This window comes from Bos indicus, chromosome 15, assembly GCF_029378745.1.
Source record: "Bos indicus isolate NIAB-ARS_2022 breed Sahiwal x Tharparkar chromosome 15, NIAB-ARS_B.indTharparkar_mat_pri_1.0, whole genome shotgun sequence".
NCBI lineage: Eukaryota > Metazoa > Chordata > Mammalia > Artiodactyla > Bovidae > Bos > Bos indicus.
In genome coordinates, this window is record NC_091774.1 from 33947487 (window position 1) to 33970998 (window position 23512).

At 41.1% G+C, this 23512-nt stretch overlaps 1 protein-coding gene and 1 pseudogene across 4 annotated transcripts in view; one reads left to right on the forward strand and one right to left on the reverse strand.

Annotated features, from left to right (window-relative positions):
• Nucleotides 1-23512, forward strand: part of JHY (junctional cadherin complex regulator) — an 86058-nt gene that overhangs the window by 49503 nt on the left and 13043 nt on the right. For 3 of the 4 annotated variants that reach the window (XM_070803559.1, XM_070803562.1, XM_070803560.1), the window contains exons 4-6: nucleotides 1430-1543; nucleotides 10616-11277; nucleotides 16663-16957. In XM_070803559.1, the coding sequence (XP_070659660.1) occupies nucleotides 1430-1543; nucleotides 10616-11277; nucleotides 16663-16957 (1071 nt within the window). The remainder of the gene's footprint in view (nucleotides 1-1429; nucleotides 1544-10615; nucleotides 11278-16662; nucleotides 16958-23512) is intronic. The other variant, XM_070803561.1, reaches the window with a different exon arrangement.
• On the reverse strand, nucleotides 299-1250 carry LOC109568753 (AN1-type zinc finger protein 6 pseudogene; annotated as a pseudogene).

The following is a 23512-nucleotide window of genomic DNA, read 5'->3' on the forward strand; positions in this document are numbered from 1 at the left end:
AAATAAACTGCAAGATTAAAGCATGCATGTTTAATACTGGGGAAAATCACAGCCCTCCAAAATTTCTCCACATTTCTTATAAAAGCCCTCTGCACTCAACTAAAATTAAAATGATCTTAAAAGGATAATATTCGCAGAGTTTACTTAAGTCGTTTCAGCCACAGAAACTGCATTGGAAACAAATGTTCAGAGTAATTTTCAAAACAAAAACAAAAATCTATGATGACATTCATGATTAAAGGTCTGTGCAAGATACATTGTTCTACGTTCCCAAGGACTAGGGGAAAAAAACCTCGTCAGTTTTTAGTTTGCAGATAATCAAAGGATTTTGTATCCCAGCAGTTCAAATCTTCTGGATCTTTTCACCAACAAGTACTGGATTTTCTTTTCTGATTTTCTCAGCAGCCATCAGTCTTTAATTGTAAGAGCAGTTGTGTACATCTGAGTAATGGTGTACACTGCAGTAAACATTTCCACCTGGCATTCAAACCAAGTCCCACTTTCTTCCTGCACATGAAACAGAGATTCTTTTTCTGTTTTGGTTTTTCAAGAGACTTGGTTTTCTCTTCAGACGGCTGCTATGCTGTTTCTGATACTGCAGTTTGCAGGTCATCTGTTTCCAGTATTGCTTTGTCCATAGATGTACTGTCCACTTGGGGAAGACACTACAGATTCTGATAAAAGTGACTGATGTGATACAGGGCTTGGCTACATGGACGAAGACGTAGTGTCTAGCGCTGACTGAGCTTCTGGGACACTGCCATCTGTGCTCTGGGCTGGTAAAGACTCAGACAGACTAGAGACAGAAAGTACAGGGGGGCTTATTCTACCATCACTATTCTGAACTACTATTTGAAGATGTTCTTTATTGCGCACTGAACACATGCCATTCGTACTAGGGTTTCCATAAAATCTGCAGCCAGCAGAACAAAGCACAGGCACTTGGCTGTGATTAGTTTCTTAAGCCACATTCCCCTGTTGCCCACCTGGTGACGGCTCGCTCTGCCTGACACGCTGCCCGCTGCCACCGATAGCCACCTCTGAATGGGGACAGGTGAGGCCGCCGAACCCTGCTCACTCCAGGCCCACTGCCACTGGCCCCTCGCTACTCCAGTGTTCTTGCCTGGAGAATTCCATGGACAGAGGAGCCTAGTGGGCTACAGTCCATAGGGTGGCAGAAGAGTAGGACATGACTTAGTGACTAAACAACACAACAAAATTTGACTTCAAAACACCAATTCTCACATCATCCCTACAAGAGAAAACATTGTTTATTCCTATTTTCCTTGGGAATAATCCGGGTACCTAAGCTACCTGAGATGAATGATTGAAATGAACCATAGGTAAGACGTAACACTGCAGGACCTCTTTCGAGAGTACAGACTAAAATGAATCCAGTTAACATGCTGTCTGTGTTTTACCCCTGCAGATCTCCTACCCTGTCAGAGTAACTGACAAGACGTCTATTCAGAATGCCAGAGAGACTGGAAATGTCGCTATAGACCCTGAAGACAAATGGCATCAAAGAGCCCAACAGCTAAAGGTCACTTGCTAGATTGAATTTTAAGTGTGTTTCAAGAGTTACTGCTGGATCTAAGTGATGGTCTGTGGCTGACATCTTATCACTTAAGGGTTTATTCTTATGCCTGAGAATAGTTACCTACCTTCTGATGGGTAAGACGACTTCTGCCCAGATGGGCCATTACTTGCTCAGACAGCCAACCCTACCCACTTTCCCAAAGTTCTCCTTCCTAGAGGAAAATCATTACATCACTCTGCAGATATTCAGAGGAATGGCCTGGAAACAATACGGCAGGTCCAAAACACTGTCCGATCCTATACTGTTCCCAAGTCTGTTTCCTGGGGACTTCCTGGCGGTCTAGTGATTAAGATTCCATGCTTCCATTGCAGGGGGCCTGGGTTTGATCCCTGGTCAGGAAATAAGGTCCCACATGCCACACAGCATGGCAAGATTTAAAAAAAAAAAAAAACAGGTCTATTTCCTTTTGGAGTTATCAGTCACATAGAATCCCTATGTGATGGCGGGGGGAGGGGCACAGTCCTTAAAAATGGATGGGAAACCCCAGAGCCTCAATAAACCTTCACTGGCATAACATGACAGCCTATTACCTAGTAATTTAGCATGATGACATCCCTTTGAGGGCCATGGGTTTACTACTTTGAAATCACAATGTTGTTTCAGGGAAGATTTTCACGAAACTGTCCTCACTGACTGTTTTTCTAGAAGAATCAAGAAAAGGTCTAGCAGCTGATTTCTTCTTGAACCAGTATATAGTGTTATGTGTAGTAGTGATTCTTGGACCTCCCTGGTAGCTCAGACAGTAAAGAAGCCACCTACAATGCAGGAGACCCCAGTTCGATCCCTGGGTTGGGAAGATCCCCTGGAGAAGGGAATGGCAACCCACTCTAGTATTCTTGTCCGGGAAACCTGATGGACAGAGGAGTCTGGCAGGCTACAGTCCATTGGGTCGGAAAGAGTCAGACACGACTAAGCAACAAACGTTTTCAGAAGGAGAAGCCCTTTGAAATCACCCAGGCTACAGAGCCTGTTGACATCATTAGTTAGAATCATGTTCAAAGGAAAAGCAATAATAAGAATAAAGCGCATTCCTGGGACTTCCCTGGTGATACAGTGGTTAAGACTCTGTGCTTTCAATGTAGGGGGCATGGGTTCAATCCCTGGTCAGGGAACTACGATCCCACGTGTTAGGTAATGCGGGGGTGGAGGGGTGGGGGGGGTGGGGGGCGGGAAGAAGAAGAAAGCTCATTCCAGTTTCAGAAACATTAGAGAAGAGGGACAGCTCAAATCATCTTTTTTTTTTTTTCCCCCCACTACAGTGGCCTCCAGGCTACTTTCAGAGTTGCAGAAAAAGAAATGAACTACAAGGGCCATCCCAGCTGCAAAATGCTATGAATCTAAGATCCTTTATCTCTAGTTAACTTAAATTACTATGGAAAACACACTTGAAGCATGTAAGATTCTCACAACCTCTAGTTTTCACACTTGTCACTATGAAAAATTGGAGGCATCTCAGCCAATGATAAAAGAATCAAGGTAAAATTGGGGTGCTTGATGCATGGCATGACCCTAGGCAGAGACAAGAAAAAACTTTGTAAGAAAAAAATCAGAAGAAAGCTGTTTCATCTCTGAGTGCCCTAGACTTACTTGGTTCTAACCCACTCCTGAGTGAAGACAGTAAGAAGAGAAACATCTAAAGATTGTTGGACCCAGAAAGATGGCTACACAGAGCGGCCCAAGGAATGTTTCCCTTTATTTAGAAAGGATTTCCTAGCTGCCCGCTGCACCCAACACGCGGACTGGATACTCAATGTACAAACCTCCAGGCTGCCTTCCTTATTTTTTTCCCTTTGGCCCCACAGTATATGGGATCTTAGTACCCCGACCAGGGACTGAACCCATGCACCATGAATTCAAACTGCAGTGTCTTAACCACTGGGCTGCCAGGAAGGTCCCCAGGATGCCTGCCTTTCTTCTCTCCAATTACCCAGCTCCACTGCCTTTGCTCTGGTTCCCCTTCTCCTCCTGCCTCTCCCACCGCATCCTGTCATGCCTGTGGTCAGGACCACTCCTCCAGGCTTTACCCCGTTTGACCTTTGTCCCATTAGCTGCTGTCTGTGTTTCTTTTGTACCAGCTACTCTCTAAGTTCCTTGATAATTCCCATAATTTTGTATGAACTTTTCTCTCCACTTCCTAGGACATTGCTTTGCCCAAAGCTGATACTCGATATTTAATGGTGTACTCAGTCACTCAGTCGTGTATCACTCTTTGCCATCCTGTGGACTGTAGCCCACCAGGCTCCCGTGTCCATGGGATGTTCCAGGCAAGAATACCGGAGTGGGTTGCCATTTCCTTCTCCAGGGGATCTTCCTGACCCAGCGATCAAACCCACATCACTTGCGTCTCCCGCATTGGCAGGTGGATCTCTTACCACTGTGCCACCCAGGAAGCCCAGTGGTGGATTAGAAAACCATTTATAGGTCATTTACTGAATCTTAAGTGAAAATGGGCCTCATTTGAAATCTGTTTCTTAAAAGGTGACTTTCAAAGAATCTACACATCCTTTAGTAAACATACTCTAACCATGAGCAACTCTTACTAACATAGAGATACCTCTATGTGAAATCAAAATAATTCAGACAATAAATAATTATTGAATACCTACTATGTTCCAACCAGCAGCTTTTAGGTGCCTGGCCCCCAAAACATAGGTTTTTTAAAACTCTTCAGAAAAAAATAGAAATAAAACTTAACAAAAGACCCTTTTAAAAATGGTTCCTACCCTTAAGGAGCTCAAAACAGTTACGTAGTCATCAAAATTCAGTGATATGAAAGTCGGCATAAAATGCAGTATAACTAAAAGAGCACCTAATTCTGCCCTAAAAAGATGGGAAAAGCCTCTCGAAAAGGCATGGCATCTAAGCTGACCCTGGAAAGTGAAAGTGAAAGTGAAGTCGCTTAGTCGTGTCGACTTTTTGTGACCCCATGGACTGTAGCCTACCAGGCTCCTCTGTCCGTGGGATTTTCCAGGCAAGAGTACTGGACTGGATTGCCATTTCCTTCTCCAGGGGAACTTCCCAACCCAGGGATTGAACCTGGGTCTCCCGCATTGTAGACAGACGCTTTACCCTCTGAGCCATGCCAAGCAGACAGATGAGAGCAGAGGAATGAAAGGGGAGGGAGTCTAGTCTGCCCTGAGAGTTTTGCCTGGAGTTCAGTGACTAAAGGGGAAATGTGTGAGGAGGGGACAGAGGCTGGGCAGGCTAGCTGGGGGCCAGGAAAGGCTCTCTATGTCAATTAAAAGATTTTTGGCAACTAAACACTTGTGCCACAACTACTGAGCCTGTGCTCCTGAGCCCAGGAGCTGCAGCTACTGACGCCTGAACTTCTACAGCCTGTGCTTCTCAGCAAGAGAAGCCACCACAGTGAGAAGCCTGTGCACCTGTGCCACGAAAAGGGAGGAATGTATCCAACTCACAGATGCAAGTTTCAAATGATTCAGACCAACTAAGTGATGATGGGACCAGCAATAACAGTTTAAATGACAGAATGTGTATTTGTGTGTCTGTCTACATATGGAGAGTGAGTGACCTACAGAGAGAGAGAATGATGAAACGTGCCAAAATGTTAAAAAGTGAATCAGTGAAGATATCTGGGAGTTCTCTGTGCTATTCTGGCCATTTTTTTTTTCTGTAAGTTTGAAATAATAGTGTAAGTGTGAAAAAACAGAAAGTTAAATAAAGTGGTACCATAGGATTTAGCAACTAAGAGGCGGTAGAGCAGTTTCCCTGGGGCGGTGAGAGTAAGGGTCCACGTGCAGTGTACAGGGGTCAGGATGACAGCGGGGAAGATGAAGACCAACCTGCAGTTTAAGATGCTTGGCGATGGATTACAAGATGAGATGTTTGGGGATTTTTTGTTTGTTTTTTAATTTTTACTGGAGTAGTTGCTTTTTTAATATTATAGACAACTTTGCCGACAAAGGTCCGTATAGTCAAAGCTCTGGCTTTTCCAGTAGTCATGTACAGACGTGAGAGTCAGACCATAAAGAAGGCTTAGCACTGAAGAATTGATTCTTTTGGATTGTGGTGCCGGAGAAGACTCTTGAGAGTCCCTTGGACTACAAGATCAAACCAGTCAATCCTAAAGAATCAACCCTGAATATTCATTGGTAGGACTGATGCTGAAGCTCCAGTACTCTGGCCACCTGTTACGAAGAGCTGACTCATCAGAAAAGACACTGATGCTGGGAAAGATTGAAGGCAAAAGGAGAAGAGGGCAGCAGAGGATGAAATGTTTAGGTAACATCACCAACTCAATGGACATGTCTGAGCAAACTCCAGGAGATAGTGAAGGACAAGGAAGCCTGGCGTGCTGCAGTCCATGGGGTCGCAGAGTCGGGCTTGACTTAGTGACTGACCAACAACAATAGTTACTGTACAATGTTGTGTTAGCTCCTGCTGCACAGCAAAGTGAATCAGCTATTGTGTACATGTATCCCCTTCTTGGGGGGATTTCCTCCCCATTTAGGTTACCCCAGAGCACGGAGTAGAGTTCCCTGTGCTATACAGTAGGTTCTCAAAAAGAATCATCTGTTTTCTAGATAGTAGTATATGCGTCAATCCCAATTTATCCCCCACCCCCACTGAAGAGATGAAGTTTAACCAGAGAATGAGGTCAAGTAAGGAATTGTTTCTTTTTTTTTTCTTTCTTTCTTAATAGAAGAGCTTTAAACATTTACTTGCTTGCTTCCCTGGTGGCTTTACAAGGTCTTTACCAGATGGTAAAGAATATGCCCACAATTCAGGAGACCTGGGTTTGATTCCTGGGTTGGGAAGGTCCCCTGAAGAAGGGAACGGCTACCCACTCCAGTATTCTTGCATGGAGAATTCCATGTACAGAGGAGCCTGGCAGGCTATAGTCTATGGGGTAGCAAAGAGCTGGACACAACTGAGTGACTAACACTTTCACATGCTAGAAAGGATAAGAAACTAGAGATATAGGACCAGAAAAAGAAAGGTGATATGCTGGAAACAAGGTCCCTGAGACCATTTAAGCCTGTGTATTTTCACTTTAAAAATACCAAGAACTGATGGTCATTCTCATTATTTTCTGTATAAGGCCTTACCCATGCTTGACATCTTTATCTCGAGTAATCCATTGTCCTTTACCTGTCCATGAGGTTCTATCACCCTGAACTGTTTTGTGCTCTCCTGTGAATCTTTTCCAGATCCCATTTCTGTTGTGTACTCAGAAATGTACAGAATACTTAGCCAAGAGTCGGAGCCCAGGGGGCCAGTGTAAGAGGGCACACTTTCACCTGCAGAAGAACCTTCCCAGGAGAGAAGCATGTGGTCAAAAGGAAAAGACGAACGTTCCCCGGTTAAGGAAGGCTTCAAAGGGATGAAATAGGATGTTTTCCTTCTTCTCTCTAAAATAACTCTTGCCTCTCTAGATAAGAAATGACGGTGTGAAAGATATGCAGCATCTTTGACTTGTTAACGTCAAAGTTCTCGTAATCCCACCCTAAGTTATCTTTCCACCTTTCTGAAGAGCTATTCATCAGGTTTTGCCTCCAATGCTTTCAGCAGAACTATGATGCATTTATTCATCCAAACACAAAAAATTAGAGCCAGTTAATGTCTTCTCTAAATTTTATTAATATTATTGGATGGAATGTATAACCCAAAGAATATGTGTTTTGTTGTTAAGAAATACAGCACACTTGGAGAACAGATGTAGAGAATGGACCTGTGGCCACAGTGGGGGAAGGAGAGGGTGGAACAAATTGAGAAAGTAGCACTGACATTTACAGACTACCCTGTGTAAAGCAGATAGCTAGTGGGAAGCTACTACAGAGCACAGGGAGCCCAGCCTGGTGCTCTGTGATGACCGAGAGGGGCAGGATGAGGGGTGGGTGGGAGGGAGGCGACATACATATGTATAGTTATGATTGATTTGCGATGTTGTACAGCAGAAACCAACACAACATTGTAAAGCAATTATCCTCCAATTAAAAATAAAATAATAAAAAAGACAACACAAACTTCAGAGCTAATCTTGGAGTCCAGGCATAGCCCTCAGGACTCTAGGGTTGATCAGGGTGGTTGAGAATAAGAATGGCTTTTGTTTTAAAGCAGATGAACATTCCGCTTTTGCTGAGATCGAAGTGTGCATTCTCCCCTCTGCTTATATCATGTAAACCGGAAAGTCATGAAAAAGACAGTCAGCTGCTGCCCTTCTCAGGGTTGGTGGCAAACTTCCCTTGGATGGCACAATACGGAGGAGCATTAAAAACTGAGTACAGATCTTACTAAGAAGCTATCATCCTAGCATCAGGCATCAGGAGACTCTGGTGCTAATGTCCCAGCCACAGGACTCTGCTCTGTGTGTGCTGGAAAAACCTACTGCCATTAAGCAGTTATTCTGAGTGCATGTAGTCTGGACTGATTGTGAGTGTTGCTGACAAAAGAATCCCAGGGAGAGGGGGATGCAGTAGAGGATTTCAGTGTTGATGGAGATTAAATAGCCTGAGAATGGCTTTGTATATTAACTTCAGGGAACTCAGGTCTTGCCCTAAAGAGTGACACCTGATGCCTCAATTGTAGGTAATACATCTTTAGTAAACCTCAGATTTCAAGTAGGCTGCTCGGAAGGTGAGACAAATCACATCCAGCCCGTAAATGTCTTTCTTTACGGAGACTGAAATGCCATCCCTGGGTACTCACATTTACATGAATAGCAGATTTAACACTTGAGACAATTGAAGTTTCTCACGAAATGATGAGTCCTTGGCCTTGTTGACAAAGTGCCCCGTGAAGAGCACTGCTGTCGTCTGAACTGTCAGCAGAAAAGGTATAATGTGATTAAGACCAAGTGGTAAGCCAAGACTTTGGGTCTGGTACTCATTGGTGGAATGACTTCGGGTCATTTCTCATTGGTGGAAATGAGAGAGAACTGGACCAAGCACAGTCAGATGGTAGCAGAAGAAGAACTCCTGGTCACTTATTTTTCCAGCAGTTAAAAAGCTGAACAAACATGGATGGACCTAGAGATTAGCATACTAAGTGAAGTCAGGAAGACAGATACCATCTGATACCAGTCACATGTGGAATTTAAAATATGTCACAAATGAACTAATCTATGAAACAGAAACAGACTCACAGACACAGAGAACAGACTTGAGGTTGCCAAGAGGGAGGAGGAGTGGAGGGATGGCTGGGGAATCTGGGATTAGCAGATGCAAACTGTCATAGATAGGGTGGATAAACAGCAAGGTCTTACACTGTATAGTACAGGTAACTATATTCTTGTGATAAACCAGAATGGAAAAGGATATTTAAAAGCATGTATATATGTATATGAGTCATTTTGCTGTACAGCAGAAATTGACACAACATTAAAAGTCAACAAAAAAGGCTAAACAAATACTGAAAAGAATAACATCAGCATCAGTAAATATCTATAGATCATCGCAAAAGTGGATCTTACTTGACCTTCAAGAACAGTGATAATAGCCATAAAAAGAGCCACTGTGTTTCATGAACACACCTGTAAGAGTGTAAAATAATTTTCTTCTGGATGCATTACAAGCAAGGATGTTCTTAGGCTGTGCACTGGCAGAGCTTTCTTGCCCACACTGTGTCCATGCAGCTCAGTATACTGCATGGAAGGAAGGACCCTTTCAATTGAAATACAGAGAAGGAAGTTTTTCTTTTTTGGACACTGCAGGTAAAAACTTTAAGGAGCTAATCAGAACAATCTTCTAGAAAGTTCAAAATCTAAGGAGAACGTACTCTAAATTTCAAATTATAAGTCACTCTTACATGAAAATCTGATATGAGAATTTTATATATTACTATTTTAAATTCAAAAATCTCAACCTTATTATAATGAGATATCATGAGAAATAGAATGGCACTAAATGATATTATACAAGAGTAGTATTACACAGTAGTAGTATATTTTACAGGAGTCTTGGCAATTATATCAAACAAGTGAAATATCCCTAAAACAATTTGAGCAAAAACATGATTTATTCATTTCAAGGTTTTTTTTTCTTGAACAATCTGTGTAACTTGCACTTTTTCGATTAACCTTGCAGAGATACAGGCCACAGAGGCTTTTTATATGTGTGTTCAGATGGGAAGAAATATGTTGCAGTTGCACAGCACATGGGGGCATATGGTTCTCTGACTGTTTTCAGTAAGCATATAATCATTCTTTCCAGAGGCCTCTTAACTCAGCTAGTTTTTCACAGAGTAATGAGTGCTTTATTCCTTGGGAAATATGTCTAAATGGCTTAGTGCAATATAGTTACATAGTGTATCTATTATACCAGGAGTACATTGTGTTGTTACAAGACTTTGGAAAGCATAAAGACTGTTCTGAAATTGAAATATTTCCCCCAGATGTTTGATTGCCTAAGTACAGGCTATATTAAGGAACAGAAGCAAAACAACCCTTGTGGTTTCACAGATGTCCCATCACCATGCAGACTCTTTTATAATCCTCTGAATAAAATCTAATTTGTTTCATCTGGTGAAGAGGTCATTTCTGGCTTCTGACCTATATGACTAAGATCTGATAATGTGAATTGTATTTCATACTAAACTTGTATTTAGTGGGTAAAGTAAATCGTTGATGTTCTTTCTGGTTGAGATTTTTAATATTTTTCTTAGTTAAGACAAATGTGCGTATTTTGATGCTGATTTGCACTTCCTCTGTATGCAGCTCTTTAGAGAAAAAGCTGCTTTCTCCCCCTATGTGGTAATACTTCATTTTACAACATTTTAAGTCAAAGACTTGCCCTTAATATAATGCCCTTTCTAAGCTATTTTTTTTTCTAGAAAATTCATAATCTGAAATTGCCAAGAGGAAGCATTCAGCTAATCACCCTCTCGTTACCTGAAATGAGGAAAGCCCCCTGTGTTCTCTTTATCTCCTTTCAATCCCATGATCACCTTTCTAGAAGTCTCAAAACTCCCAGTTTGAGAAACACTAAAATTTTTGTCTTTTAACTTTACATTAAATTCAGTCTTTTAACTTTACATTAACAAAAAATATCTTTTTAGGATTACCAGGAACACTGGTCTCAATATGAACATGAAAAGTCAAGCAGTGGACCCAGAGGTCAATCTTCGGAAACAACCAATGGCCAGCAACCTTCCAGAAAACCAGCCAAGCACAAGATTCGAAAACAGCATAGACACCGGCATGGCCCAAAGTCTTTGGTGACTGAAGAGCTGGTTGTCAGTCAAGGAAACCAGAATAACACTCCCAGACATCAGCAAAACCCAAATAAGCCTATTGATACTGAAGTAACACAGGAAACAGTTGTGATTATGAATGCCACCAACGATGATTTACAATACTCAAGTGTACTGAGAAGCCAGGATCCCACAGTAACCTCCAATCAATATGCTCCACTACACCAGATTTCTGACAAAGTATTATATAAAAATCCTGCCAGGTATTACCCAGTGACGAATGCTAATAGAGAAAGAGGACACAACGACCAAGAAGAGAAAAGGTTTTCCTACCAGCAGCTACACATCGACACTCTATCCGATATGCACTTGAACTACCTTCATGAACTTAACAAGAAACACCCATCAGGTAGCCAGAAAGGCTCTCAGTCTGTTTCTAACATAAACAGGCAAGCATCAACCGAAAAGAAGAAGCAACCCAAACTGGCTTATACAGAGACCAAGTATAAGAACTTAGAAATATTATGGTAAGAATTCCCTGTTGTCAGGTGGTTTTCTGGAGAAATGAGAGGCTAGAAGAGGGAGGGATGGGATGCTGGACGGAGGGGTGGGTTCATGACAGTGGTCAGGCAAGAGGAGAAATTCACCTAACAGCGTCCTTGGCTCTGGCCTTCTACCTAAAATAGTCCACTTTTCATGTATTTATTTTCTTCTTCCCTGTCTCTAGCTTTTCCACTGTAGTTAAACCAGAGACTAGTGGGGAGAAGGACAGAGGGACCCTATCAAAAAAGATACAGTTAAAAAAAAAAAAGATACAGTATATCTTGAGAACTGCAAGTAATATTTGGAGGAAACAAATTATCTCCAACCCTGTAATGGTCAATCTTAAGAAAATAATCTAAAATGCAGAAAAAATTATGTATGTGCAAAAATATCACCATTTACAGAAATGACAATCATTGAATAAAGAAATGTTTAAGTAAATTATATTAAATATCATGGAATTATTTAAATGGGCTTCCTTGGTAGCTCAGACTGTAAAGATTTCACCTTCATTTTCCTCTGGGGAAGGGAATAGCTACCCACTCCAGTATTCTTGCCTGGAGAATCCCATGCACAGAGGAGCCTCGCATGCTACAGTCCATGGGGTTGCAAAGAGTCAGACATGACTTAGTGACTGAAAAACAATACACCCTTTAAAATTATGCTTCTATAGGAAGAAAATGTTGTTATTGTTGTTTAGCTGCTAAGTCATGTCTGACTCTTGGCCACCCCCACGGACTATGGCCCACCAGGCTTCTCTGTTCATGGGATTCTCCAGGCAAGAATACTGGAGTGGGCAGCCATTTCCTCCTCCAGGGGATCTTCCCCACTCAGGGATCAAACTCTTATCTCCTGCATTGCCAGGTGGATTCTTTACCACTGAGTCACCTGGGAAGTCCTTATAGAGAGAAAATAGTGAGGTACAAAATTTTACCTAAAAGAGTATGAGCTTCACATAGTGTTAAAATGTACACAGAAGATGGAAAATCATCCAAAACATCAATAATGTTTTCCTCTGGCAAAAGAGTTTGGGATTATTTTTAATTTCTTCTTTATATATTCTGAGCTGTCTAAATTCCCTACAATGTATATGCATTACTTCTGTAATTAGAAAAATGAAAAGTTATTTTTAAAATCAAGGGGATTTCTTGATGTCATTCAATCAAATGTATTTATTACACGCCTGACACAACCGAATATAGGACTGAAATGTTATAGAAGATACAAAAGTAGTATGATGCATGGGAACCCTCAAGGAGCTTATTTTCAAAGTAGACAGACAATTTTAACACGTATGAATTAATCAGCAGACATTTCAGTGCTCCACCTGGAGGTGTGGAATGTACATTTAACAAGATTCAGAATTCACTTCCTAGAAGAGATAGTGATAGATAGATAGCAGGCATTTTTGTCTTTTTTTTCCTGACTTTAGATGGAGTGCTTCTAACATTTTGCCATTAAAAATATTTAATTTTTAGTACTTAGGGAGATATAGAGGAAACGTCATATTTTTTTGCAAAAATCTATCATAAATAGATGCTTAATGTTATCAAATACTTTTTCTGCATCAATTGAAAATTTTTCTCCTTTAATTCTTTAATGTGGCTAAATGTATTAACAGATTTTCTACCCTTCCACCAACCTTTTACTCCTAGGACAATCCCACCTTGTCATACTATTTTAATAAACTGCTTGATTTGATTTGTTAATGCTATTTAGGATTTAACATTCACATGTAGGAAGTGAGACTGGCTTAAAATTCTCCAATCTGTCACTGGCCTTGTCTGGATGTGTTATCAATTATACTAAGATTATACCAGCCTTAGAATAATTCCCTCATTTCACATCCTCTGGGATACACAATTGGAACTGTCCCTTGAAAGTTACATAGAATTTTTCAGTAAATCTATTTAGTTCACATGTGTTTTTTTTGTTTGGCCTTTCTTTTGTTGTTTGTGGGCAAATTTTAAACTTTAGACTACTTATATTTTTTGTGATACTCAAATCTTATTTCCACTATCTTAATTTGTCCTAACCACCCTACTTTTTTCTAATATCATCTTTAAAAAAAAAATATTATCTATTAAACTGATAGAACTTTGTTACCTTTCCCCTCTACTGATTTAGAAATGCATATTTTCTTTCTATTCTCTTTTTTTTTTAACTTACATACTTAACTAGTCTAGTGTTAAATTAATATTTCTATTATCCTGCAGACACGTTCAAAATCATTGGATTGTTCTAATCCAGTCACCCTTTGTGTCATACATACTCTTCTCATTCAGCATCTTATATCTCCTAATTGCTGTTTTATTATTGTTGGATAGAGTCCATGCTGTTTTAGATTTAACTGATTGTTTGTTAATGTCTTTGCTTTCCATCTTTCTCCCATTTCACTCTTCCTTCTTCAAGTAGATCCTTCAGAAGTTCTTTCAGCAAGTACATTTCACTGGTAAACTTACCTGAAATTCCTTTACTTTATTCTCTTAAATTACTGTTTAACTCGGTAAAGAATTACACTCTTTGAAAAACACTGTTTCTCTATTTCCTGGCTTCTGTATTTCTTTGAAAAGACTTTTATCAATGTATTTATCATTCTTTTTGTCTTTTATTCTCTTGTTGGTTTTGCGGTCTCTCCTTTGCTTTTTGTTTTCAAGCTTCACTATGACGTATTTAATTTGAAATTTATAATCTTGCTTGTGACTTTTCTGGGCTTCCTAAATCTGAAGGTTCATCTTTTTCATAAATTCTGGAAAATCATCACACATCTTCCCTTTGAATAGTATGTCTCCCAAATTTGCTCTATTTTCCCTTCAGGAACACACAATAGATATATATTTGATCCTCTTATTCTAGACTCCATGTCTTTTTAACTGTTTCTTATTTCCCATCTCATATCTCTCTGTGCTTCTTTCTGAGAAATTTCCTGTTTATAAGTCTCTGGCTGTGTCCAATATGGTCTTTAACGTGTCCATTGGTTGTAAATTTCAGTGATGGTGCTTTTCATGTCTAGAACTTCTGTATGGTTCTGATTAAAACCTTCCTGTTGCTTTTTCAGAATATATCTCTCAGAGTTTGTGTTTCTTATTTCATGTCTTTAATCATTATACACATGCTTGCTTACAAATGCTTTCTAATATTCAGTTATCCTAAATTCTTAGAAATCTACTACTGCTTTGTATGTGAGTTTGCATGTGTGTCTGGACTCTCTTATTTGGTAGGTTATTTCCTTACATGTTCTAAAATTTTGGATTGTGAACTTATGTGTAACCACCTTATCTGTAGACACCTAGGCAGGTTTGGGTGGGGATGTATCCTTCCAGAGAACTTTTATTTCATACTCTTTTCCACTGTAATTTATTACAGGATACTGAATATAGTCACCTATGATATACAATGCTGTTTATACATTCTGTATACAATAGTTTGGGCCTTCCCTAGTGGCTTAGATGGTAAAGAACCTGCCTGGAATATGGGAGACCCAGGTTCAATCCCTGAGTTGGGAAGATCCCCTGGAGAAGGAAATGGCAACCCTCTCCAGCATTGTTGCTATGGACAGAGGAGCCTGGCAGGCTACAGTTCATGGGGTTGCAAAGAGTCAGACATGACTGAGTACAACTAACACATATAATAGTTTGCATCTGCTAGTCCCAAACTCCCAGTCCAAGCCTCCCCCCACCCCTTGGCATCCACAAGTCTGTCCTCTCTGTCTGTGGGTCTGTTCCTGTTTCATAGATAAGTTCATTTGTGTCGTATTTTAGATTCCACATATAAGTGATATGGTATTTGTCTCTCTCTTTCTGACTTACTTCATTTAGTATGATAACCTCCAGGTCCATCCACGTAGCTGCAAATGGCATTCTTTCATTCTTTTCCATGGCTGAGTAATATTCCATTGTGTGTATGCACCATACCTTATTATCTGTTGATGGGCATTTAGGTTGTTTCCATGTCTTGGCTACTGTAAATACTGCTTCTATAAACATAGGGATGCATAGTTATCTTTTCAAATTATACTTTTGTCTGGAGATATGCCCAGGAGTGGAATTGCTGTGTCATATGGCAACTTTATATTCAGTTTTTTGAGCAATCTCTGTACTGTTCTCCATAGTGGCTGTACCAATGTACATTCCCACCAACAGTGTAGGAGGCTTCCCTTTTCTCCACACCCTCTCCAGCCTTTCTTATTTGTAGACTTTTTAATGATGGCCTTTCTGACTGATGTAAGGTAGTAGCTCATTGTCGTTTTGATTTGCATTTTTCCAGAGAACTTTAGTATCTGCTTCTGCCACCTACAGAGGTATCCTTCCTCCAGTATCATTTTTATGTTGATTTCTTGGTGTTGGAGTTCCATGATTATGTAGGTAAGGTAAATTTGAACCCCAAATATTGCCCCAAATTCCCAGGGAATTTTTTCCCCCCTAGTTCAGAGCCTAGACAAAGATAGTGTTGCTCTGTTGTTTCTCAAGGCTGGTGAATGAGTTTTTTACTAATCTGCCTTTTTATTGAGGCTGTATCTCTTCAGGGCTTCCCTGGTGGCTCAGATAGTAAAAAATCTGCCTGCAATGCAGGAGACCTGGGTTCGAGCCCTTGGTTGCAAAGATCCCCTGGAGAATGGGATCTTCAAGGGTAAGAGCCTTAGTGTAGGTATCTCACTTCTGATTCCCTGCCCCACACAAGGCCAAGGTCTGACATATCTAAACCCAGTGTTAAATGGTAAAATGCAAGCACTTAGGTTCAAAATCCCCTCCAAGAGAGCTATAGCTTCAGCTCATCCAAAATCTGCTTTAGTTTTAGTTCCTGTTTAGTTTGTGGTCTTTGAAGATTCCCCATCTCTCTTACAATTATACAATTAAAAGGATATTTATTTAATTTAATACACCATATCCAGGTATTTTGTGGTGGGAAGGCCTTTGATTTTTCAGAATGGTGTTGTTTCCATTCTGAATGCAGTAAATGAAAGTTCTAAGTAAGAGCTAGAATATCCTAAAGAAAAAAATAGGACAATATGGATAATAATATACTTATGAAAAGATTAAACTAAAGGACATTAATTTGATTGTCATGCATGTTAAGTCCAGTCCACTTCAGTCAAGTCCTACTCTTTGCAACCCCATGGACTATAGCCCACCAGGCTCCTCTGTCCATGGGATTCTCCAAGCAAGAATACCGGACTGGGTTGCCACTTCCTCCTCCAGGGGATCTTCCCAATCCAAGGATGGAACCTGCATCTCTTATGTCTCCTGCATTGGCGGTGGGTTCTTTGGGAGTGGTAAATACAGTAAATCAATGGTTCATGAAGACTTTTATGCTAAGTCTTATGTATCTACATTTTAACAGATTTGTGCTTTTTTTGTTTTTCCTTTAAGGAAATTCCATTCCTCCTCTGAAGAACAACCTGCTAAGGCTTCCCCAGATTCCCGGCTCTCCCAGATAATGGAGCAGCATCAGCAAGCCCTGCTGCAGCTGACAGAGGTGCAGCCCCACGAAGGGGCCTCACCCGGCCTCACCCTTCCACCCATACTGCCAAGGGTGGAGAGTGAATCCCAACTCAGTTCAGAGAGAAGCCAAAGAAACCAAGTGAAAATCAGCCGCAGCAATTCTGAAAGCTATCTGTTTCAACTGGAAAAGGGGAAAAAGCATAGGAAAAGAAGCAGCATTAAGGTAATAACAGCATCTTACTTAACCTTCCATTTTGATAATACGCATGGTCCTTGACTTTCATTCTCCTTATCATAGGCCTGGAATAGGGATGCTCCTCTTCCTCCTCTTTCTCTTCTTCCTGCCCCAGTCCCCTAAGAACTCTTCCTTGACTCTCATCTCAACCTCAGCTCCTGCAGTAAAACACCCAGGACAGCCAATGACTGCACTTTTCTTCTGAAATGTTTGCTTTACTGAGTTCTGTGTTTACTATAACTCGATACTATCTATAAGATTCATCATGGGGTGCGGGGTGGGGTGGGAGGGGGGTTCAAGAGGGAGGGGACATATGTATACCTTTGGCTGATTTATGTTGATGTATGGCAGAGACCAATATAACACTGTAAAGCAATTAGCCTCCAATGAAAATATTTTTAAAACAACAAAAACATTCACCATCATTAGCACCTTTGTGCACTGAAGTCTTCCCCATCGGGTCTGCTTTGCTAAATAAAGGAAATGGGGGTGGGAGGCAAAAAAGGAAGGTTTCCAGGAAGAAATGAAGGAGTCTTTTTATGTCCTTTATGTTTCTCCACTGTTCCAAATAAAAACTCCTCAGGAGAGACCACTTGTTTTCTAGTGTCAAATAGTAAGGGAAAAAGCTGGAAAATGCTTTAAGGGGCAACAGGGAAAGACCTGGTTGGAAGATGGGCCCTCCCAGGAACAGACTCTGAAATGGAGATTTATGAGCTGGAGCCCTCCTCCAGAACCACCCCTGGGAGGGAGGGAGCAGGCAGGGCCGGGCGAGGGAGAGGCGGCAGCTTTGAGGCTGAAAGTGGAAGCTTCAGCCAAGCCCACGAGGGTTCTGAAGCTGGGATGGCCCTTCAGAGGCAAGGCACCAGCTGTACCCTGACACGGATCAGCCACTGGCTGTTGCCCGTCTGTGGGGAAGGGTAGTAACTTTGGGCACGGCTCCTGTGGGCTACTACTTTGTTACTTTGGTAGTAACTTTGGGCTACTCCATCTGGGTGAGGGCAGTTCTCAGGGAGGGACTCGACTGTGAGCCACGGAACACAACACTCAGCAGCTGGGGGCACAAGAGTCTGGTTCCAGGGGAGCGTCCACTCTCAGGCAGATTTAGGGAGCCATCCTCAGTTCAACTCAACACATAGGTTGAGGACATATGTGTCCTTCCAGGACCCGGAGTCAGGTGCTGGGGGATGTATAGTGAACGAGCAGCAGGAGTGGACAATTACCTGGAACTGGGGAAGGCATGCAGGCACGTGGCTTCAGTATCATATTGAAATAAAAAAGAGAGATACAGGGTGAACACGGAGCACCAAGGGGGCACACATCCCCACCTGGGGGTCATGCAGAGTTTCACGGGTGATCGTGAGTTGTCTCAGAGGACGTTCATGAATTAACAGAAGAAGAAAGATTGAAAGCATTTCAGGCAGAGGGACCAGCGTGAGCAAATATTCTGAAGCGCGCGAGAACACAAAGCATGCTGGGAACTGAAGCAATTCAAGGCTGCTGTCACTCAAACTGGGGCTTCCCTGGTGGCTCAGACGGTAAAGAAGTGGGCATGGCAACTCATTCCAGAATTGTTGCCTGGAGAATCCCATGGACAGAGGAGCCTGGCAGGCTACAGTCCACGGGGTTGCAGAGAGTCGGACACAACTGAGCGACTAAGCACAGCGCAGTCCCTCAAAACTAGGAGGCCTGAATGTTCAGAGATGACAGTGGAGAAATAGGTGAGGGAGTTGAGGGGGTTGGGTAGGTCTGCCAGTATCTTGCTTGTCATTGATGGAAGAAGGGCTCTAATCTCTAGGCTGGAGGGTAGAGGTGCGGGTTGGCGGGAGGCACTGAAGAATTTTAACCACAATTAGCTTAGTCTTTTTATTTTATGGGATTAACATTGACCTTTTTTTCTGTTCGTAATTGTTCATATTTTCTGATTTTTTTTTTTTTTTGGAACTGAGCATGCATTACTTTTATAACCAGAAGGTTAATAAAACAACTGAAAAGAAGAGATGAGACAAAAAGGGCTAGGGTGAAAAATTGGGGTATAGTCACAAGACATCAAAAGATATGAATGAAAAGTTTCATGTCAAAGACATTCAAATAAGGTGACAGTTTTAATTAGAATGGTTTGCATCCTTAGCATTTCTTGAGTTCAGAGGGAAGAAATACTTTTCAATGAAGTATTACTTCATTGAAATTGAAAAGAAATACTTTTCAATAAAGGTCTCTGTAAAAACCAGGCTTTCATTTATTCTTTCTCTATTGCTTATGTTTTTCTGTCCTCCATTTATTATTAACCAGTTATATTTCCCAAGTAACTATTCTATTACTAGTCCTGCTTCAGATACATTATCAGATTCAATATCAGGAACAGGGATAATATGCTTTACAGTTAAATATGAGGAATTTCAGTCATGGGTGGTTAATTGAGGGCTTTATTTCTCTTCTGTTTTATTGTGCTTTTGATGATGTTATTGCTCATTAGTCTGTTTTCTGGTGTGTGGATAAGTGAAAAGATACAGACACAAAATTAAGTGTCAGTTCAGTCACATACTGATCAAATGAGGGTCTTGCAAAGAAATTACAGTAAGTCCCCTGACACGTTAGCTGCTCATTTTTGGCCAGAATGTGTATGTGTTCATCAGATGATTTATGGATTAACAGATAGCTAGTGGTTTAAATGGCTCTTTCCCTTAGTCAGCAGTTTACATGGAAACACTAAAGCATGTGATGACAAAACTGAAGGTGGTTTTCTGGTTAGCAGTAATCAGATTTAGAACCTTATTCTTAGCCTCTGTAGTAGAGAGCTAGATCCTACTAACATTCCTTTTTATTTTTATTATTTATTTTTTTAATTTAATTGGAGGCTAATTACTTTACAATATTGTGGTGGTTTCTGCCATACATTCACATGAATCAGCCATGGGTGTACATGTGTTCCCCATCCTGAACCCCACTCCCACCTCCCTCCCCATCCCATCCCTCAGGGTCATCCCAGTGTACCAGCCGTGAGCACTCTGTCTCATGCATTGAACCTGGACTGGCGATCTGTTTCACATATGATAATATACATGTTTCAATGCTATTCTCTCAAAATATCCCACCCTTGCCTTCTCCCACAGAGTCCAAAAGTCTGTTTTTTACATCTGTGTCTATTTTGCTGTCTCACATATAGGATCATCGTTACCATCTTTCTAAATTCCATATATACGTATTAATATACTGTATTGGTGTTTTTCTTTCTGACCTACTTCACTCTGTATAATAGGCTCCAGTTTCATCCACCTCATTAAAACTGATTCAAATACATTCTTTTTAATAGCTGAGTAATATTGTATATATGTACCACAGCTTTCTTATCCATTCATCTGCCAATGGACATCTAGGTTACTTCCATGTCCTGGCTATTGTAAACAGTGCTGTGCTAAACATTGGGGTACATGTATCTCTTTCAGTTCTAGTTTCCTCTGTGTGTATGCTTGGCAGTGGGACTGCTGGGTCGTAAGGCAGTTCTATTTCCAGTTTTTTAAGGAATCTCCACACTGTTCTCCATAGTGGCTGTCCTGGTTTGCATTCCCACCAACAGTGTAAGAGGGTTCCCTTTTCTCCGCACCCTCTCCAGCATTTATTGTTTGTAGACTTTTTGATAACAGCCATTCTGACCAATGTGAGATGGTACCTCATTGTGGTTTTGATCTGCATTTCTCTGATAATGAATGATGTTGATCATCTTTTCATGTGTTTGTTAGCCATCTGATGTCTTCTTTGGAGAAATGTCTGTTTAGTTCTTTGGCCCATTTTTTGATTGGGTCATTTATTTTTCTGGAATTGAGCTGCAGGAGTTGCTCATATATTTTTGAGATTAGTTGTTTGTCAGTTGCTTCATATGCTATTATTTTCTCCCATTCTGAAGGCTGTCTTTTCACCTTGCTTAGAGTTTCCTTCGTTGTGCAAAAGCTTTTAAGTTTAATTAGGTCCCATTTGTTTATTTTTGCTTTTATTTCCATTACTCTGGGAGGAGGGTCATAGAGGATCCTGCTATGATTTACATCAGAGAGTGTTTTGCCTATGTTTTCCTCTAGGAGTTTTATAGTTTCTGGTCTTACATTTAGACCTTTAATCCATTTTGAGTTTATTTTTGTGTATGGTGTTAGAAAGTGTTCTAGTTTCATTCTTTTACAAGTGGTTGACCAGTTTTCCCAGCACCACTTGTTAAAGAGATGGTCTTTTCTCCATTGTATATTCTTGCCTCCTTTGTCAAAGATAAGGGGTCTATAGGTGCGTGGATTTATCTCTGGGCTTTCTATTTTGTTCCACTGATCTATGTTTCTGTCTTTGTGCCAGTACCATACTGTCTTGATGACTGTAGCTTTATAGCATAGCCTGAAGTCACGCAGGTTGATTCCTCCAGTTCCATTCTTCTTTCTCAAGATTGCTTTGGCTAGTCAAGGTTTTTTGTATTTCCATACAAATTGTGAAATTATTTGTTCTAGCTCTGTGAAGAATACTGTTGGTAGCTTGATAGGGATTGCATTAAATCTATAGATTCTTTTGGGTAGTATACTCATTTTCACTATATTGATTCTTCCAATCCATGAACACGGTATATTTCTCCATCTATTTGTGTCCTCTTTGATTTCTTTCATCAGTGTTTTATAGTTTTCTATATATAGGTCTTTTGTTTCTTTAGGTAGCTTTATTCCTAAGTATTTTATTCTTTTCGTTGCAATGGTGAGTGGAATTGTTTCCTTAATTTCTCTTCCTGTTTTCTCATTGTTAGTGTATAGGAATGCAAGGGATTTCTGTGTGTTAATTTTATATCCTGCAACTTTACTATATTCAGCTTAGCCTTTTTAGAAAGACTGTTCTGGCTATGTCGTGCAGAGCACACCAGGAATAGGGGGTCATGAGCTAAAAACTCATGTGGGAGCCTCAGAAAAAAAGGAAAGGGTGACCTTAAAGAAAACAAGGGAAAGTAGACTAGAATGACAGTTCTATATTACAGAGAAGGAAAGGAAGACTGGCTTGCTGTGTCCTCCTAAGAGAGGACCTCAGAGGTTGATGGACATGAAACACCTCAGCCCACTGCCACAGCCTCCACCCAAGAGCCCACACAGCCCAGGTCTTCAGCTTGCTCACAACCCAGGGTCCTTACCACCACCCCTTCCTATACCCCCACCCAAGGGCTCCTTGAGCTCCTTGTCTGACCTTCCCTCACATCCTCTGTCCTAATTCTTACCCAGGCCATGGAGACCACTACCAGTTGTTTGGAGCTGGGATAATCCCCAGTTTTACTGTATTAAGAAGAAATGTGTTCCTGGGACCATCAGTAACTTATTTTTCCACCAAAACATCATTATATGCTTAGGTTACATTACAGTTAGGTTCTGAGGTACAATTAGTACTGTTTTCAAGTACTTCATAAACAGAATAGAGTTTGTAGGAAGCCAGACACCATGTGTATTATTACTTCTATGGGGAAATGTATTCAGAGCTTAGGAACCAGCACATTCTCAAGATGAGGATGCCCTGTCCCTCTAGAACTTATGAGTTATCAGAGCCTAAGAAAGAGTTCAAACACACCACTTTGGATGAGAACCTTCTGGGTTAGGGTTCCTACCAACTGTGGATTATTTTAGCTCAATTTCTAGTGAGCAGGGATCAGTGGAAGTCACACACTTGGCCATTTCTAAATTTCCATCACCTAATCTCTGCATAACTTGGCAAGTTATTAATTCACCTGAGCCCCTAGTTCCCCATTTGTGCAATTAGAGTTGTTATTTTGGTAGATTTCATTTGACAGTTAAATGAAATACCATATTAAAACCTTAGCTTGTTATTGTTGTTTTAGTCACTAAGTCATGTTCAACCCCATGGACTGTAGCCTGCCAGGCTCCTCTGTCCATGGGATTCTCCAGGCAAGAATACTGGAGTGGGTTGCCATTTCCTCCTCCAGGGAATCTTCCTGACCCAGGGATCAAACCCCTGTCTCCTGCATCTCCTACACTTGCAGATGGATTCTTTACCACTGAGCCACCAAGGAAACCCCAAAACCTTAGCTTAGTACCTAGTGAAGAATAGATGCAACTAGATGTTCATTTCCCTTCCCTTCCTTCTCCTCCTGTAGTCTGAATTTGCATTTTACCTGGGAGGGTAGAGGATAGGCCCAGGTAATGGTGGGTATCACCAGACATCTAAGATCTGGAAGAGAGGGAAGAGGAAGAAAGAGAACTTCCACTTACTGCTTCCCAAGCCCTCTTTAAACTTGGGAAATCCCTCTCCTCCTGCTCTCTCTAGGGGATGTTACAATCTTCTTGTGACCATTTTCTCCATCCAAGACCTTCAGCCTACATCCGACAAAGAAGCAGTCTTTGTCCGGAGAGCCATTCCAGAAGCTACAATGATTGAGAACCAAGCTATTTGTATAGGACAGCAGGTAGCCGGGGCCCCAGACACAGGACTCATTACCCAGATCAGGCCCATTTCCCAGTCAAAACAAATCTCTTGGTCTCCAAGGGAATTGACTTGAATCACAGTAAAAATCTGAGGATTTGT